This window comes from Quercus lobata, chromosome 10 (assembly GCF_001633185.2).
Source record: "Quercus lobata isolate SW786 chromosome 10, ValleyOak3.0 Primary Assembly, whole genome shotgun sequence".
In the NCBI taxonomy this organism is placed as follows: Eukaryota; Viridiplantae; Streptophyta; class Magnoliopsida; order Fagales; family Fagaceae; genus Quercus; species Quercus lobata.
In genome coordinates, this window is record NC_044913.1 from 53,737,580 (window position 1) to 53,756,995 (window position 19,416).

Consider the following 19,416-nt stretch of genomic DNA (forward strand, 5'->3'; position numbering starts at 1 on the left):
TATCTCACTAACAGAAAATGCCTACGTGGCTAATGGATTGCATTGTTGCCATTTAATATCAAATTTAATTTTTTTAATGTTAGACATGCCAACAATGCAATCCGTTAGCCACGTAGGCATTTTCCGTTAGTAAGATAACGACATGGATCAAATTGGTTGCAAGTTGAAAATAGTAGGGACTAAATTAACTGCTACCAAAATGTAAGGACTAAATTGACCGTGACTTAAAAATGTAGGGACCAAAATGGTGTTTTCGCCAAAACTTAAAAATTGAAAATTTTCCAATTTCGATCTATTGAACATCAATTGAATATCAATCGAGAGAGGCACAAAGTTTTGAACACAAAAGCTCACATTTTCGATCAGTTGAGGAAGATTTTCGATCAGTCGAAGCAGTGAAAAATTTTAAAACTTAAAAGTCTTGAAATTTTATGCAGAAAAACAACTTGAAAGCAGTTTTTATGACTCAATGCAGATGAACATGATCCAGAATAGTTTTAAGAACATGATGCCTCTTTAAAAAAAGTAATAGCTAAATATAAAAATTATTTTCTAGTAAAAATTTCTTAACTAGAATTTTGTTGAATTCATGTAAATAGTACTCTATATGCCAGCCTAAGCCCAATGCGACCGAGCCCATACGCAAATGCCCATTTTACTCTACCTAGGTTTTTGAATCTATAGGGTTTTTGCTCAGACTTTCAAGCCATGGACGACACCACCACCACCACCACCATTGCCGCCGCCGCCTCTACCGCCACCACTTACAACAATAACAGGAATAAGTAGAAGAAGAACCAAACCCCAGAAGCCAAATTCCACTCAGACCTCACACCCTGCTCCAATAACTTCCATGTACATTTTAATTTGAACACGTTCAACAATTTTGATTTCTTCAAGCCATATTGGTGGTTGTTCATGGTATTACATTTCTATGATATACTAGAGAGTAGAATCTAAATCCAATTAAATGATTAACTTCTTTCAAATGAAAGTAAAAATATGCTTAGATGTTCTTTGTGACTTCCTACGGTTTCTGATTTTGGGCATTTGTAATTTATCATATATTTCATAACAACGGAGCTTAAGGTCATTTATTTCGATCTTCTGCATTAAAATGAGATCAACTTCCTATTAGTTTTTGGAACCTTCAAGGCACATGAAAAAGGAAAGGGGGGAGGAGGAGTCCCATCTTGAATAACACATTACATTTATAATGGCTCATAAATGTACAAGATTATAATTGGATACTATTATAGTCCGTCATTACACAAAAAAAAAAAAAGTAATATTTTTATTTCTTATTTTTTAATTCTCTCTCTTTAGCTATTTCTCCCCTATTTTTCATCTCTCTTTAGCTTCTCCTTAGTTGTTTCTTTCTTTTGTTTGCTCTAGATGTTTGATTTGGTTTGTGTTTTGAGGGTGGAGATTAAACTCAAATGGGTTTGGTGTTTTGTTGCTCTAGGTTTTGTTTGTTGGTGTAAATTGAATTCAAATGGGTTTTGATTGATTTGTGAGAAGAACACCAGAAAACACCAAAAACAAAACAAGAGAGAGAAGACAACTACTAATACACGTTCGTGCAAGAGAGAGAGGGAAAAAAAGCTATGCATGAGAGAGAAAATAAAAAGGTTGTGTGTTGTCCTATAAGTGGGTCCCATCATGCTTTTCAAAATATTTATAACAATATCATTCAGCATTGTTACTCAAATTGAAAACTACTCTAGATGTGTTCTCAAAATGCAGTGTATAAACCCAAAATTGAAAACTGACTCAAACACTGTTGAATCTTGCTCAAACCCTTCTACCAAACACATTGTTTTTGGTCTACAGTTTTCAATATTTAAACTAGGTTGCACGGACACGCCATTTTTGGCGTCGTGTTCGCGTCCGACACGTGTCGGACACTGGAACGGGGACGACGCGCCAGTTTCCGGTGTCCGGCGGTGTCCCTTTTTTTTTTTTTTTTTTTTTTTCACTTCTCCGACACGGCTCCGACACGGCTCCGACGCGGCGCCGACACGGCGCGGACGCGGTTCCGACGCGTCTGACACGCCAGCAGTAAAAAAAAGAAAAAAAAAAAAAAGGAAAAAAGCACAGATTTTGACAGATGGACTTACCATTACCGTTGATCTGTGACAACCCTAAAACCATAAAACATTTTTAGAATCTGAAAATTGGAAGTTCAAACCACAAAACTCAAGTTCTTCACTTCTTCTCTGTTGCTGAAACCCACTTCGCTGCCGCTGCTGTCTGTTCTTCGCCGGAGTTAGCTCGTGCCGATCGGCGAGCTCTGACGTCGACGGCGTTCCATCCGTCCCTTCCGATCTCCATCTCTCTCGGTGCGGACAACAGGTCCGATTCACCTCTTCTCTGTTCTCTCTGCTTTTTTTTTTTCATTCTTTCTTTCAAGTGTTAATTTTAGTGTGGGTGGGTGTAATGTTTACTGTTAAAGCACTTTTATATATATAACGTGTTTTGTCTGATTTTTTTTTTTTTTTTTTTTTTTTTTTTTTTTTTTTTTTACTGCTGCTGTGGTGCCGTGACCTCTGTCTTTTTTTTTCTTTTTTTCTTTTTTTTTTTAGTTATAACTTATCATTTATAAATTTGTTTTTGTGCCTTGCTATAGTTTTATTTATTTATTGAAGTTAAATATTGTAGGTGAATTATTAAAATGAATCCTGAAAAAGAAAGTGAGAATGAGAAATCATCTTCTGAGAATGCTGCTCCTCTATGGAAATATGTTACTAGATTAGAAAAAGCAAGTGTTGGTGGTGGGAATGTTTCTTTTAGATGTAATTATTGTGAAAAAATTTTTAAGGGGTCTTATTCAAGGGTGAAGGCACACTTGTTAAAATTGCCTAAGTTTGGAATACAAGCATGTGCCAAGGTTGGAGATGAGTATCAAAATGAAATGCAGAAATTAGAAGATGCATTTGAGGAATCTTCGCGTAGATTGAAGAAGCCTAAGTTAGTGTCTTTACCAACTGATTCTCCTACTAGTCCTAATTGGGATAGTAGGGAGAGTAGTACAGCTACAAGTCATCCATTTTTCCCAAAAAAAAAAGGGGTTGGGATTGGGAATTCTCCTTTGGAGAGGGCTTTTAACAATCAATGTCGAGAGCAATTAGATTGTCTTATTGCTAGGACATTTTACTCTGCTGGCTTACCCTTTCACTTTGCTAAGAACCCGTATTGGATTGAGATGATCAAGTTTGCAGCTAATAATAATTTAGCGGGCTATGTTCCTCCGGGTTACAATAAATTAAGAACAACTTTGTTGCAAAAAGAGAAGGCACATATTGAGAAGTTGTTGAGGGCAATTAAAGACACTTGGAAAGAAAAGGGTTTAAGCATTGTAAGTGATGGGTGGACAGATGTACAAAAAAGGCCACTTATCAATTTTATGGCTACATCACAGAAAGGGCCAATTTTTATCAAATCCATTGATGGTACCAAAGAGTACAAAGACAAGCACTTCATTGCTGACTTGTTTTTAAAGGTTGTTGGTGAGGTTGGGCCTCAACATGTTGTCCAAATTATTACTGATAATGCGTCTGTTATGAAGGCTGCAGGATCTATTGTTGAAGCTGAATATCCTCATATATTTTGGTCACCTTGTGTTGTGCATACTCTCAATTTGGCTTTGAAGAATATTTGTGCACCTAAGTACTCTTTGCAGAATGAGAATGCATATAATGAATGTAACTGGATTGCACAAGTTTCAGATGAGGCAACTTTCATTCGTATTTTCATCACAAATCATTCTATGAGATTAGCAATTTTTAATTCATATTCTCCTTTGAAGTTACTTGCTGTTGCTGAAACACGATTTGCTTCAATAATTATCATGCTTAAAAGATTGTTTCAAGTAAAACAAAATCTTCGAAATATGGTTGTTAGTGAGGAATGGATGTCATATAGAGAAGATGATGTAGGAAAAGCTCAAACTGTGAGGGATTATATTTTGAATGATTTGTGGTGGGACAAGGTTGAATACATTCTAAGATTCACAGAACCTATTTATGAGATGCTTCGAGTGGCTGACACGGATGCACCTATTCTCCATAAGGTGTATGAAATGTGGGATTCCATGATAGAAAATGTGAAGAAAGAAATATACCAACATGAAGGCAAGGAAGACTATGAGGAGTCTCCATTCTATGATGTGGTACACAATATACTTATTGAACGGTGGACTAAAAATTGCACACCACTTCATTGCCTAGCCCACTCCTTGAATCCAAAGTAATTTTTCTATCTCTTTAATCTTTTCGTTTATATTCTTTAGGTATTTCCAAATAAATAAACTAAACTCATTAGTTGTACTTGTTTATTTGTTTTTAACTAGGTATTATACTATTAAATGGATTGAGGAAGTTAGAGGCCGTGTTGCACCACATAAGGATGCTGAAATTTCAGTGGAGAGAAACAAGTGTCTCAAAAGGATCTTTCCTGATCCTGATGATAGGCAAAAAGTTAATGTGGAGTTTGGTTTGTTTAACTCATTACAGGTTTATGATGAGGATAACATGGAGGATAGGTGGAACTACAATCCAATGCTTTGGTGGTCAACTTATGGGTCTACTTTACCAATACTTCAAACTTTAGCTCTAAAACTTCTTCAACAGCCTTGCTCATCATCATGTGCTGAGAGGAATTGGAGTACCTATGGCTTCATCCATTCTATGAGGAGGAATAGAATTACTCCTAAACGTGCTGAAGATTTAGTGTTTGTTCATTCTAATCTTCGACTTCTTTCAAGGAGGAGGCCCGAGTACAATAGTGGAGAATCTAAGAAGTGGGACATTGGTGGAGATAATTGGGATGAGCCATTTGGAGGACCTGGGTTGCTTGAGGTTGCTTATCTCACACTAGATGAGCCAGAGATGGAGACAAGTATTGTTGAGAATAATGATTATGTTGATGATGATGATGTTGTTGTTCTTTGATAATCTTGTAGTTTAAAACTTGTTATCTTTTTCTGTTTTTAGTTTGATGTTGAACTTGTTATCCTTTTATGTTTTTAGTTTGATGTTGAACTTATTATCCTTTTATGTTTTTAGTTTGATGTTGAACTTGTTATCCTTTTATGGTTTGTACTTTAAACATTTTATGTGTATTATTGTACTACTTTGGATGTTAGTTTACTTATTCGTAATTCTACATAATTTGAATTCTAGATATAAATGTATTTTATGTCTAAAAATATTAAAAAATGTGTCTAAATATAAAATTTAATTAATTATTTAACCGCCGTGTCGCCGCCGTGTCGCCGCCGTGTCGTGTCCTTATTTTTCAAAAATTGCCGTATCCCCGTGTCCGTGTCCATGTCGTGTCCGTGTCCATGTCTGTGTCCGTGCAACTTAGTATTTAAATACTAAAAATTTTTATTTGAACTCACATTCCAAAAAAGCAAAAAAATTGGCTTATAAGCTATTACCAAACACACACAAGGTTACAAATGGGTAAATGCAAGGGGTATGTATACTCCAAATACAACCCTTTAACTCCCTTTTCACACTTCATTTATTCGTAACATACATTTATTTAGCTCCTCACATCAATTCATTTACTTCTTGCATATTTAATTTCTGAACACTAATTCACTCCAAGTAAAATTCTAAACAAAATGGCAACTAGCTTGGTAGGTTGCAATTGCCTTATTGATGATAGAAATTCCAAATTAAACCACAACATTTTTCGAAATAAAAATAAACAATCCCTCAAAGTTATCGTTTCATTGAGTACTTTATCAGGCCAGGAATATGAGTGTTCATAAAGTAGTCTTCCCAGTCAATGCACTTTGGATCAAAGTTAAACAAATGCATGTCGACATCGTTCTCTCTAATCGTCACTCGCAGCTTTTCTGTGTTGGAGTCATCAAAGCTGTATGGAAAGCAAAAGATTATTATCAGTGCATTCATTGAAAACACGATTGAAAAATTAATATATGAAAATAAACAATACCTACCAACCAGTAAAAAATACATATGGTTTGTAGAGGTCAACCAATCGCATCACTACTTTGACCTTCCGGTTAAGATTAATATATATTTCCCGATAATACTGGAAAAGCACCAGATTTGCTAACCATAACACCTTCAAAAAATAAAGCCAGGAAAAAAAAATAGTAATATTATAGTAATAGTATAGAGAATACACATATTGAGGGGACCTTTTCTTTGTGATATTGCATGCATAGTACTGTCTGATTCACAGGAACCTTTGAAAGGAAATGCTATATTTTCTTTTTGTTGCAAGAATAAAATACCACTAAAAATATTTAACAGTGTTTGGTGGCCAATACCTTCAACGGCAGTTTATATCGAATAGCCATGTATGCTTGAAACATAGCAATATTGCTAAAGACTATCGGCTTGCTGACTTTGATTGACTTTCCATTTCTATCAATCCATGGATTTTGAGTGAAGTACAGAGAGATTAAATCTGAAAGACTAGAGAGTTTCATCGGATTTCTCATTGAAGAACCCACATGGAAGATGATCTGAGAAGACTTATTTGCATGAGCTACCATGGCCATAATCATAGAATTTACCACCATATCTGCTGGTATCTGCATGACTTTCAAAATTCAATATTGGAAGATCGTTGAAAAGACTTAAATGGGCAAACACAAGCTTAGAATCCAGATGAATAGATTTGTCTACACGTGCTTGCTTAAAGAGTGAAGAATGAATTTAACTCACAACATCCATGATTGTCTTAGGATGGCCAAGAAAGCATTTCAATTTCCCTTTACCGTAGGCAGCAATTACACCATCAACGGTTCTGTAACAAGAAAATTAAATTTAACCAAGCAAGATTCAATCACGAATATTATGAGGGGCGGCGGGGTGGGGGGGAGGGGGGTTGTTAAAACAAAAAACAAAAGGACCAATTCAATGTTATTTTCTTGAATGTTTCTTTTCATAGTTAAATAGTGGGGAGTAGAAGGTGAGGTTCAAACCATAAGGCACCATAAAGAATGTTATTGATGGTTTTTAGACCCCTTAAACCACAATTGGATTAACCTAGTTAATTAGTCAAGTTGTTACTTAGTCCAAATTCCAAGTCTAGGTTATCACAATCAAACAATCATATCATGCATAGCAGCGGAAAATAAATAAGACAATGATATGATCACCCAGGAAAACCAAACCAGTAAAAAACCTGGGGAGGATTTGACCTAGCTATCCTCAAGGTAAACTTGAATCCACTATCTTGAAAGAATCGAAGTTCATACAATAAGACTTACAAGCCCCCACGCTCGACTTCTTATTGCTACCAACCAGTAGAACTTACTGACACGACCACGTGCAAGTTCCGAATCCACGGACTCCTTCTTTCTTGGATTCACCACCAGCTACAAGCACACTCGCTTGTGTTTTCTTTAAACTTCAATGGCAGCAACTGAATTGATCATCAAGGTGTAGATAAATCTTCTCCTTGAAAACCCTAAACTTGTGTAAAGGAAAGCTCCTCTAGATCTCACAAGAGATTTACACAAACCGCAAATATGAGCAACCTTTAGAGAGCCTTTGGGTACAAAACCCTAAATACAAAAAGAGGCACTCTAATCTCTCTAAAAACAACTTTAAAAAACGTTCTAGGGTTTCCCTTATATATAGGAGAGTTTTACTTGAACCCTAATACGTTTAAGTAGAGTTTGGGCTAAACTGGAACTCTGCAGAGAAATAAATCTGCACGTGGTTCGATCGATCGAGTCTAATTTTCGATCGATCGAGCCTTGCAGATTTAGTCCAATAAATTCTGCAATCACTCGATTCTAATTTCACAAATAAACATACTTTGAGCAAGCCTAAACCTAGACTCTATGTTTTGATCATGATTTGCCAACATAATACAAATTGAAGTTCTAATACATTAGTTCCTAATTTCTTAGAACCTAACAGTTATTAACACTAAATAAACTATTACTTGAATCCCATTATTTTCTTGATCACATAATCTTCTTAATTAATTATTACCCAACCAAACATGAATAATAATTTCACAAAATTGTGAACTTCTATAATTTCATGTCAAATTAAAATTACCTCGCGCCTTCAATCCAACCTGAAAATGGCTCTTTATATGTACTGGTTATCATAGTGGGGCGTATGATAACTAAGGGCAAATTCTTATTATAGTTTCCTAAAAGCATTTCCCCCAATGCCTTCGTATACACGTAGGTGTTTGGCCATCCATATAGTTTTGCCCTAGCAATTAATAAAAAGAAACAAATAAAATTAACAAAAGGGGGGAAAATCATGTGGAGAAAGACTTTATAATTACTTCACAAAATGTTTGAGTAAATATATATTATGTTATTTCGAAATGTTATTAAAGCATATAACATATTTTGTAAGATTCTTAAAAACCTTTTGGTGCCAAAATCCTTCATGGTTGATGTGATTTCTTCATTCGTGGCACCTTGTACTCTTAATCTATCTAGGTATTCCTCCACAAGTTCTTTTTCGACATTGATATCTAATCTTGAAGTTCCCTTTAGCCTGTCTCCCATGTAAATTGGGCTCTCTAGTATGTACCCGTCCTTCTCGCCACACACATAAGCTGTGAAACAACATCAATAGTTTATTGAAGAGAGCTCATTTTTTACGATTGCAATGAAGAATATGGGTGATCAAAGTAGCTTATTAGTGTATAAGGGCAATAATCAAGTCTACACTGACCAGTTGATACATGGAGAAGGACCTTCAATTTAGTACATTTCTTTGCAAAGCTCAAAACATGCAAAGCTCCAAATGTATTGATGCCCAATGCAACGTCATATCTTAAAAAGGAAAGAAAGCATTAGAAAAAGAAAAAAAGATATAAATATATATATATATATATATATATATATATAATATAAAACTGAATACGTTTGACAATTAGTTGATTTCATAAAATTTTGCTACATAAGTTTTAGTAGTCTCACAAATTTTACACATCTTTAAAACCAAATCAAACCGTAAAGGTAAACGTAACATGAATCTAAAACTCTAAAACACTCGAATGTAACATAATCCTTTACCCTCTCTCAAACTCTCTAACCTCCATGAGCTGTGGAATTCCTGCGGGTTGCTACAGCATTTACATATATCTCTAATAGCAAGTTAGCAACCTCAAAAAAGACAACCATCAAAAGCAAGGAGGAATGTCTGGGTATTGTTGTAACTTGCATGCACTGCCTTAAATTCATTAAATTACAGACACGTTAGCCGCATATTATTATTATTATTATTATTATTATTATTATTATTATTATTATTATTATTATTTCCGCAATAACATGTTCTTCAAGTTCTTCCCAAATCTAAGAAATAAACCAGCAACCAAACCAATCTCTGACAAACCCCAAATCCAAATCTAGCAATCAAATCTAATCTCCAGAAAAACAAAGAAATAAATAAAATAAACCAACAGTGCAGGTCGAACCCAGAATAAGAGCAAGTTGATTAAGAGCAACCAAGCAAACTTCAAGTTCTCACGATCAAACCCACCACCACCATCGATTAAGAGCAAGTCAAACCCAACCAAATAAACACAGAACAAGAGCAAATGATCAGACCACCAATTACCACCATCGCCACCGATCAGACCATCTCATTCTCTAAATCCAGATCAAAGCCAGACCCCAAAGAAAAAGCTGAAAGAGAGAGATCTTGATTCGAGAAAACGAAGATCGGTCAGACCGTTCGAATCTTTGGATGTGGGAACCATGATATGAGAAACATACCCACTTCAACACCTTTCTCAACAACACACACTAATAAATCAACCCCCTTTTCAGTGCACATTTGCTTCAACCTTATCTTCGCCAATAACCTCGTCGGTCCTGCCCCAACAATAACAACATCATACCCTATGGATCCCTGTCCGATTCACTACTAAAACTCCTCAATCCACTCGCTAAACCCTGACCCCTTAAAACCCCACTTCCATTTCTTTCACAAGTCCTTAAATTTGCATAATTAACCCAATACCCAGATGAAGAAACCTTACAAAAACCAATCTTGGAGCTGAAAGAACTGAAATTTCGATCAAAATGGTGAGAAAACGAATACCCATCTAGAATTTTTGCTAGATTTATAGAATTGAATTGGTTTAGAGGAGACCCAGATGGGTTTGCAGAGATAAGAGAGCTTGTGGGATTACAGAGATGGGTTTCTAAGTGAGTAAATGAATAGGGTGATATAAAGCTGGATTTTCTAAGAGAATTGTATACGGATTTGGAGGAGATAGAGAGAAGCCTGAGCGTGGTTGAGACTATGAGACTAGACATGGCAAAACGGGTCAGAATTTTCTGACCCGACCCGACCCGAACCCGATTTTTTTGACTTGAAGCAAAAACGGGTTGACCTGTGACCCGATCCGTGTTTTTTGCGAGTCAACCTGACCCGACCCGACCCGAAACTGAACCATTTTTTTAAAACTTTTTTTTTGGTAAAAAAAAAATAGTGAAATTAAGACAATATTGGTTTAATTGTTTATTGTGAGCTTTAAGGAAACAATTGATACATTTATATAACTGCATGCAAATTAATTGAAAAATAAATGGTTGAGCATTTTGTAATGAGTAAAGATTTTTAGATATCAAATAGCAAAGTACATACCAAGATAATCTGGTTATAGTAAAGTTAAAAATAGATTTAAAATTGTAGATATGTGTGAGACACATTCACAAGTATGAAAATAGTAAAGCCAAAGTATCAAATTAGTATAAATTATGAACACTTAGATCTATTTTTTAAAAATTTATGTTCAAAATAAACGGCTTTTCAAAATAAATTATGATATTTCCTAGAGTGTGTGCTGCTTAACAATGATATGATCTTCATAAAAGAGACTAGGTATAAATAAGTAAGCAATCAAACTTTAATGTATATCTCAAATTGAAATAGAGTGTCAACCACAATTGATAATAGATTATAAAATTAATTTTTAAAATTGTAACTTTCTTATATGTTTTTATTCTTTATCAAATGAGTTATCCAATAAGTCATTTGTAATTATTTTTTTTTTGGAATGCTGATATTGTGTAAAAATAAAACTTGTATATTTGTTTTACTTATCTTTGTGTTGTTTTGTTTTAGATAGCAATGTTAGGATTTGTATAATTTTAAAATTATTGAATAAGTATTAATAAGTTTAACTAAGTTTATTCTTGATATAAGTAGTGAATTCAAAATAATGCATTTTACATCAAGTAATATGTTTCGTAACTATCCAAATGGCAAATACATATTATTTTCTTTATAAAAAAATAAAAAAATAAAAAATTTCATGTGAAAAATACGGGTCAACCTGACCCAACCCGACCCGACCCACAACCTGATTGACCTGAACCCATTTTCAACCCGCTTAAAATGACCCATTTTTGACCCGTGACCCGTTTGACCCGTGACCCGTTTGACTCGACCCGCCCCGCCCGTTTTGCCATGTCTATATGAGACAATGTAATAAAGACTTAAGTCACTGATCAGTGATGAGCTTTGTTGGATTATGCAGATTAGCATAATATTTAAGGTTTTTTTAAAAAAATTAATTTAATTTTTTTTTAGCATTAATTTTTTTTAATTAGATTTAAGGTTTTTTTTTTAACTTATTTTATTTTTTAGTTTGAATTTTCTGAGCTGGTTTTTTTTTTTTTTTTTATTAATTTAAATGCTAACGTGGCATTTTAAAATGCTAAATATAATTTTTTATTGTTATTTTATTATCCACGTCAGCATATAACATGCCAACAGTGTAGTCCGTTTGTCACATATGCATTTTCTGTTACTAGGTTGATGGCAGGAATCAAAATAATATCGATTTTCTGATTTCAAAGACTGACCTAGGAGCAAAATCAATTTAGGGACCAAAACGAGAATTAACCCAAAATATAGAGACCAAAAGTGCATTTTCGCCTTTTTTTTTTTTTTTTTTTTCTTCAAAATAATCCTTATAGTTATTGTGAATTGTTAGTAAGTACCCCCACATGTTTTAATTTGAATGTCTGGCAGTCTGGGTACGTAGCTGGTGCCCTTCAACTTTTTTAATGCAATTTTTACTTATTAAAAAAAAATAGCTGAGAATTTCCATTATAATTATATGATTGTGTTGTTTGTGGACAGTGCAAACATTAAGGATTAATTTAATTTAAATGGAAAGCAACAATTTCTCCAACTCCACCAAGGTTTCTTTGTCCAATGTTTTAACACAATTTCTAGCATCATAATTTAACTAAGATTTTTTTTTTTAATTATTGTCCTGAAATTATGTATAACGTCATTAATTTGCAATCATATTTTATAAGAAATTTGAAAATGTTGTTTTGTGGTGCAAGGTATATCTACACATGCACAACACCGGATTTAGTTGTTGAATTGCTTTTAGGTTGTCCTACTTGATTTTTCTACAGAGAGATAAATGCTTCGGAGACACTTATATCAGTTATGCTCAAGCTTGGTGGAAAATATGCATATGAAGATGTGGATCATGTATGATTATTTCATAAATTTGATGTCTAGTAGGCTTAAGTTTGTTTGTCATGTCTTCCTTCATATTGTGAATGTTTATCAATTGTTTTTATGAAAATGAATAGCACGGTAGAAACAAAAGTAGTGTATCTTCCGTTTCATCTTATATAAATTAAAAATTAAAAAATAAACACACAATATGGTTATTTCTCAAGATATGTATATCTTTATTTCATCTTATATTGATTTTAATCTCTTTTTTAAATAATTGTAGCATTGAACAAAGTGAAAATATTTAACATTTGCTAACTATTTGGTGCATCGCACGGATTAGCAATAAATATTTATATATAGAGAGAGAAAGAGAGAGATTAATTATATGAATCACTTTTGTTACCTTTCATCAAAGTTTGTTGTAGCAGCAGAATTTAAGACAATGTCTATTTCATTCCACATCTCTTCTCTTAATATAGAATCTTTGATTCCCAAATTCACGTCACAAATGTCACCAGAGATAGGAGTAATCCTCTCAAATACATAGGATTCTAGATTTGCACCCAAACTCTTTCTTAGAATGTTAAATAGGTCTAGTCCTATTACCTGCAAATCAAACCAATGAAAAAAAAAAAAAAAAACCATTTAAGCCTATTTAGTACGAATATTGTATTAAGAATAAAAATTAAATAAATTTATTTTACCCTTATTTTGCAATTAAGAATAAAAATTATTTTGAAATTAAAAGAAGACTAAATTGTAAATTAAACCAATTAAATTTGGGATAATTTTTATTTTGGTTATTAATGTTTAAAACTCTTTATTTTAGTTTTTTTTTTTTTTTTTAGAAACAAACTAACTGTTAAACACACACACACTTAATTACACTATGTCGCCAAGATCAAACACATTACTTAACCCAAAGTACTAATATAAAAGGGCCTAACTCTTGTAGTAGTAGTAGAGTGGGGCTTTAAGTAATGGGAAACAAACTAACTGTTAAACACACACACACTTAATTACACTCTCTCACCAAACTCAAACACATTACTTAACCTAAAGTATCACTACAAAAGGATCTAACTCTTATAGTAGAGTGGGACTTTATTTTAGTTCTTAACGTTGAACATTGTTCTTAATTTTGTCATTCCATCCATTTGAAGGAATGGTGTTATTGTTGAATGCCATTTAAACTTGTAAGTTAAAACTATATCATTTTGTTCAAGATAAAAAATATATGTATATATATATATGAATTTTTTTTTTTTTAATTCTCTCTCTTTAGCTATCTCTCCCCCATTTTTCATCTCTCTCATCTTTTTGTTCTCAGTTCCTCACATTTATTAGTACACTACCAAGCCCACCTCAACCATATAGATATTGTCCATTTTGGGGTTCATACCCCTCACGATTTTATTCTTCCCCATAGCACACAATCAATTCCCTCAAACTTGAAAATGATGTATTTTACTTTTTAGTCTTTAAAAAAATCATGTATGTGACACATAAAATCTCCTGCTTACAGAAAAAAAAAAAAAAAAAAAAAAAAAAAAAAAAAAAGACAACTACTACTACTACTACTACTACTAAATAAGGTACCTCATGACAAAACCGTTGTGTAGCAAACTCATTGTCTGAAGCTCTCAAAAGAAGATAGATCCTTTTTACATTTGGTTGAACCCTTAGTATTTTCTCCATAAAAACTGCGTTCATTTATAAAAGCAAGTTATCACTAGCACCAACATCCTTTCAACACACATATACATAGAATTATAAACAAAGCATAACACAAACATAGGAATATATAGATATATACACATACACACATAAACGAATGGAGTCAAGTAGACTATATACAAGCAATTTGCTTTCTAGGTTGTTTATATTTATAGCTTTGAACAAACAAAAATAAATGCATTTCAGGAGCGCGGGCAGAGAGAGAGAACCTTTTGCTAGAAAGCCTGTGGCACCAATGATTAAAATAGTCTTGTTCTCAAAAAATTGGAGTATACATTCCAACTCCATGAGAGAAGAAATGAGAAAGGCAGAGAGTAGATGATGATGATCTCAAAGCAAGAAGTGGATGACTTCTAAATTGAGAGTTACCTTGCTTTATATAGAATTGCCAAATACATATTGTCCAAAATAATTTCTAAAATTTTTCGTCCAAACACAACTTATTAAAGGAAAAATAATAGAAATATGTTTTGTATTTTTTTTTTATTCTTATAGATTCCATAGAAGTTCAATTTATGGTGTCTATTCCATGATAATTAATGATAAAATTACTTTTATCATTAGACTAAAACATCAATCAATTTTCGGTATAAATAAAGTTTAAATTTCAGATATTTTATTCAACAAAAATGAGACTTTACAAATTAAACTAATTGGTAATTCACACACATAAATAAAACTCATATTTTAAATATCCGAACCAAGGTGGTTGGAGATTAGCCCAATGCAGTGTCTACCAAAATCTCATTGCTGAATTGCCCAGTAGAGTATTTCTGATAAATAAAAATAAAAAAGAAAAAGAAAGAAATAAATAAGTAGGAAGCTAGTTGGACCACAAACCATCAATGTTTATGGATCGGTCGGCCTGAACCAAAGCAATTACGTACATATGGATAGAAAGGTCGGCGCTAAACCAAGGCAATTATTTCATAGAAATTAGCATCTACACGTGCCTTGTTGTTGTCCTATTCTCTTATCTTTAATCAAAGAAACCGGCGAAAATAGCCAAATACCATATTTTGGCAAAATTTGTGGTAAATTAGTACTGTTTCAAAAATATTTAGTAATTTATCATTTTTTTAGTACTCGAGTTTCACAAAATCGATTTCTAAATAGTATTCGAGTTCCTAAGTGAGTCGCCAGCATAACATTGCTAACCTAGAATTTATGTAATTAAAAAAGTAATATGGTACTCGATATTATGGAATTGAGTACTTCTTTATAGTACTCGAGCTTAACAAAGTCAAGTACTTTGTTTGTTTTGCTTCTTTTTTTTTTTTTTCCTTTTTCTACTTTTTGTTTCATACAAAACTTTTACTTATTTCATCTTCAACTGCTTGTGATCCTTATGTCCACCAGTTCTTCAAGACTACACTTAGTGAGTGTTTGGATAGGAATTATGTTGCGTTTGGCATTTGCGTTTTGCTTCTTTTCTTCTTCTTTTTTTCATTTTTTTTTTCATGCGTTTTCGGCTTTTAGAGACAAATTTTACTGTTCATGTACTATTTACGCACTGTTCACAGGACCCACAGCAACTTTATTTAGAAAAAAATTAAAAATGGGTCCCACGGTACTATTCACACATTTAAAACTTATTTTGCTTCAATGTTTTCAGTTTCAGCAAAAATAAGTTGTATCCAAACAGACCCTTAGTCCTCATTTTTTCTGGGACTTCACTTCTTGCTCACTGGCTTAATGGCCTCTCCTTTTATTTTTTCATCTTTTCCTTCTTTTCTTCTTTTCACACTCTTGACATCAAATCACAATAAATGCAACTCACTTTCCTTCAGCTACTTTCTTTTTCCTTCAACTCTCCCTTAGGCCAAATAGCTTTAATGCATCAGCCCCTTTCTTTTCTTCTTTTTCTCCTCAACGTGTCCAACACACCTAATTCACTGCCCAATAAGAAAATAGGTTGACTTTTGTGGCTTGTCCAACCACCTCTTTAATGAGGTGTTTTATCAAGTGTGGGTTGGACCCATGGTACTATGATGCACCCAACATGGTGGACACAATTGATCACAAGCAGTTGAAGATGAAATAAGTAAAAATTTTGCACGAAACAAAAAGTAGAAAAAGAAAAAAGAAAAACAAGGTACTCGACTTTGTTAAGCTCGAGTACTATAAAGAAATACTCGATTTTTGCAATATCGAGTACGACATTATTTTTTTAATTCCTCGAATTCTAGGTCAGCAGTGCCACACTAGCGACTCACACTGAACTCAAGCACTATTTAGAACTCGATTTTTTGAAACTCGAGTACTAAAAAAGTGGTAGATTGTTAGATATTTCTGAAACAGTGCTAGTTTGCCACAAATTTTGCCAAAACGTGGTATTTAGCTATTTTCACCCAAAGCAACCTCTATGACATTTCCATGATCCTCAAACAGAGGGTGAATCTGACATCAACAACATAAAACAATAACAGGATAACAGGGAAAAAATAGCATAACAACCATTTTTTTTGTATATGAATTGATTGACTTACATCTTCCTTAGTGGCCATACTGGGAACAGATCCAACAAAAAGTTTGGCAAAATTGCCACCATCAAATTGCTCTGAAAAATTCAATACAAACATAAACAAAATAGAAATGAAAATAAACCAATGAAGATTGCAAGGGTTAAAGGAAAAACAAGCATGCAAGCTGTTAGGTTCTAAAAGTTTAGAACAATTGGAAAACCGTGAGCACAAACTTGTCTAGGTATAGATCTTAGAGTCTATAGAGTTTATTAGACAATACTTAAGGTACTACAAGTCAAAATACAAGAACATTCAATCTGCAAAAAGGAGAACTCAAATTAAGTGAAATCCGACCGATCGAAAATTAGATCCGACCGATTGAAAATCAAAAAATTCAAATTCAGTAAAATTCGACTGATCGAAAATTAGATCCGACTGATCGAAAATCACAGACATAAAATTTCTGTAGAATTCTATTTCTGCCCAAACTCTACTTAAACGTTTTGGGTTTCAAGTGAAACACTTCTAGTATATAAAGAAAAATCCTAACTACGTTTTGAGAGCTTTTAGAGACTTTGGAGGTGCTCTTGTGAGATCAAAAAGGTATTGTGTCTTCCTTTATCAAAGTCACTACCGAAAATCATTCTTATATCATTAGATCCGGTAGATCTGAAGTTGCTACAACAAGATCAACAATAGTTGATAATCTAAACCTTCAAGGGTGGTCTTGGAGTCACAAACTGGAGAGTTTGTGTTGCTAAACCTTTGAGTGGGATCTCAAAGTCACAAGTAAGGGTGCTTGTGTTGGTATAAATTCGAGAAGAGAAGGGGTCCATGGATTCGGAGCTTGCACATGGTCGTGTCAGTAAGTTACTACATGAGGTAGTAATAGATTTAGGGTTAAATCTGATTGTAAAAATTTTGATTCTCTTATAGTGGATTTACTTTACCTTGAGAATAGTTAGGTCAAATCATCTCCAGGTTTTTACCTTAAAACAGTTCGTTTCATTGGTTTTCCTAGGTCATCATATTGTGGTATTATTTATTTTCCATTGCTTTGCATGATATGATTTATTATTGTTTAACCTATATCTGAATAATAAACCTAATAATCAACTTGGTTAATTAATTAGGTTAAACAATCTGGTTTAAGGGGTCTAAACGAACAAACACAAGCTCCTGAAAGTGACGACCCCAAGAGCAAGTTCCTGAAGGGTAACTCAAAAAAAAAAAACCTATGCGGAGGTGGCTAAGGATGTCTTCATGCAAGACACGGAATATGGAGCAGGGGATGAGGGCGTTGATAAGCAAACTAAAATTGAAACCGAGGATAGGGAGTAGCCAAAGAGGGAAGGAGATCAACCTAGGGAGGAAGAATGCTTGATTGATGATGCATGGGCAATCACGGTGTCTACAAAGATGAAGCGCAAGCTGGTCGGGCCATGGCAAACGAGTGTCATACTCAAACTTATGGGTAAACAGTTAGGATTTCATGCTCTCCAAACCAGGTTAGCGGGTATTTGGCGTCCAACAAGTAACATGACTTTAATTGATATCGGATATGGTTTCTTCATTATGAAATTTGCAGTCCAGCAGGATTATCAACATGCACTCATGGATGGTCCTTGGTTTGTGGGTGAATAGTATCTCTATGTTCAGGCATGGGAGGTGGACTTTCACCCTAATGTGGCAAAATTGACAACCACCGCGGTTTGGATCCGCTTAGAACAATTACCCATAGAATATTATCATCCAGAGTTTTTGAAACATGTGGGGAATAACTAGGGAAGCTTCTAAAGTTAAATGCGGTTACAAGTGCCGCCATTAGGGGCAGGTATGCGCAATTGTGTGTTTAAATTAATATACCAATCCCTTGCCTAAATGTGTCAAAATTGACGCATCTTGGCAAGATATTGTCTACGAAAACATTTCGCTGCTTTGTTATCGATGTGGGAGAGTAGGACATAAGGATGTCCACTACTCCGAAGCTAGGGACGGGGCAACGGACATGTCGGCATAAGTTATCACGACAAGTGGAGTTAAGGGGCTCACCGAGTCTGATACCTCACAAATTCCATGGAAGACAGTGCAGACTCATCAACCTCAGCCACGTGGACTGAACAAAGACACTCAACCACGAGCAATGACCCATACACGAGACCCTCGTCTAGCGTTAACCCAACGTGGCCATGCAGCATCATTTAACTTCCAAGTGCTGCGCACTCAACAAGCCGATTCGGTGAGGAGGTATCAGAGGGATGAAACTGTGAAGCCAATATTCGCTGGCGCAGGGGGTTTATTACGCGATAATTATGGATTGTGGATATCAGGCTTTGCGTTAAATCTGGGCATCGCAACCAATAATATGGCCGAATTGGTAGCAGTCCGATAGGGGCTTCTATTAGCATTGGAATTGGGGTTTAGATATATCCAGTTGGAGATTGATTCTACTACAATATTATCTTGGTTAACTGATAGAAATGCTTCTTACCCTCCAGATATGATGTCTATAATATGCAATTGCAGGAGCCTCATGGAGCAGGCATAGGTGGTGCAGGCGCATCGGCTTGTTGAGGCGAACAGATGCACGGATGTACTAGTGAAGTAGGGAACCCACCAACAAAATCTTTTGTCTGCATATAGTACTTGTCCCAGTTATATATATCACTGTTATGTAAGAGATTTGGCTGGCCTCGGGAGTAATAGACTATGTGCCCGTCAGTTGGAGTATGATGTTGGAGTATGAACTC

General features: G+C 34.4%; 2 protein-coding genes across 3 annotated transcripts; one reads left to right on the forward strand and one right to left on the reverse strand.

Annotated features, from left to right (window-relative positions):
• Nucleotides 1-2,674: 2,674 nt before the first annotated feature.
• On the forward strand, nucleotides 2,675-4,975 carry LOC115964964. The gene is made up of 2 exons (XM_031084180.1): nucleotides 2,675-4,248; nucleotides 4,352-4,975. Exons 1-2 carry the CDS (start codon nucleotides 2,675-2,677, stop codon nucleotides 4,950-4,952), a joined length of 2,175 nt encoding a protein of 724 aa, XP_030940040.1. The 3' UTR covers nucleotides 4,953-4,975.
• A 434-nt stretch (nucleotides 4,976-5,409) lies between these two features.
• On the reverse strand, nucleotides 5,410-14,567 carry LOC115963198 (fatty acyl-CoA reductase 3-like). Of its 2 annotated transcripts, XM_031082125.1 has the most exons (10): nucleotides 14,411-14,567; nucleotides 14,064-14,167; nucleotides 12,868-13,070; nucleotides 8,697-8,797; nucleotides 8,385-8,577; nucleotides 8,061-8,222; nucleotides 6,711-6,792; nucleotides 6,311-6,577; nucleotides 5,975-6,102; nucleotides 5,410-5,889 (listed from the first exon to the last, which is right to left on the reverse strand). In XM_031082125.1, the coding sequence occupies exons 1-10, from the start codon at nucleotides 14,487-14,489 to the stop codon at nucleotides 5,733-5,735; spliced, it is 1,476 nt and encodes a 491-aa protein (XP_030937985.1). In that variant the 5' UTR covers nucleotides 14,490-14,567; the 3' UTR covers nucleotides 5,410-5,732. The 2 variants fall into 2 exon arrangements, with proteins under 2 accessions (XP_030937985.1, XP_030937986.1); XM_031082126.1 differs by lacking the exon at nucleotides 8,061-8,222.
• Between the last annotated feature and the right edge of the window lie 4,849 nt (nucleotides 14,568-19,416).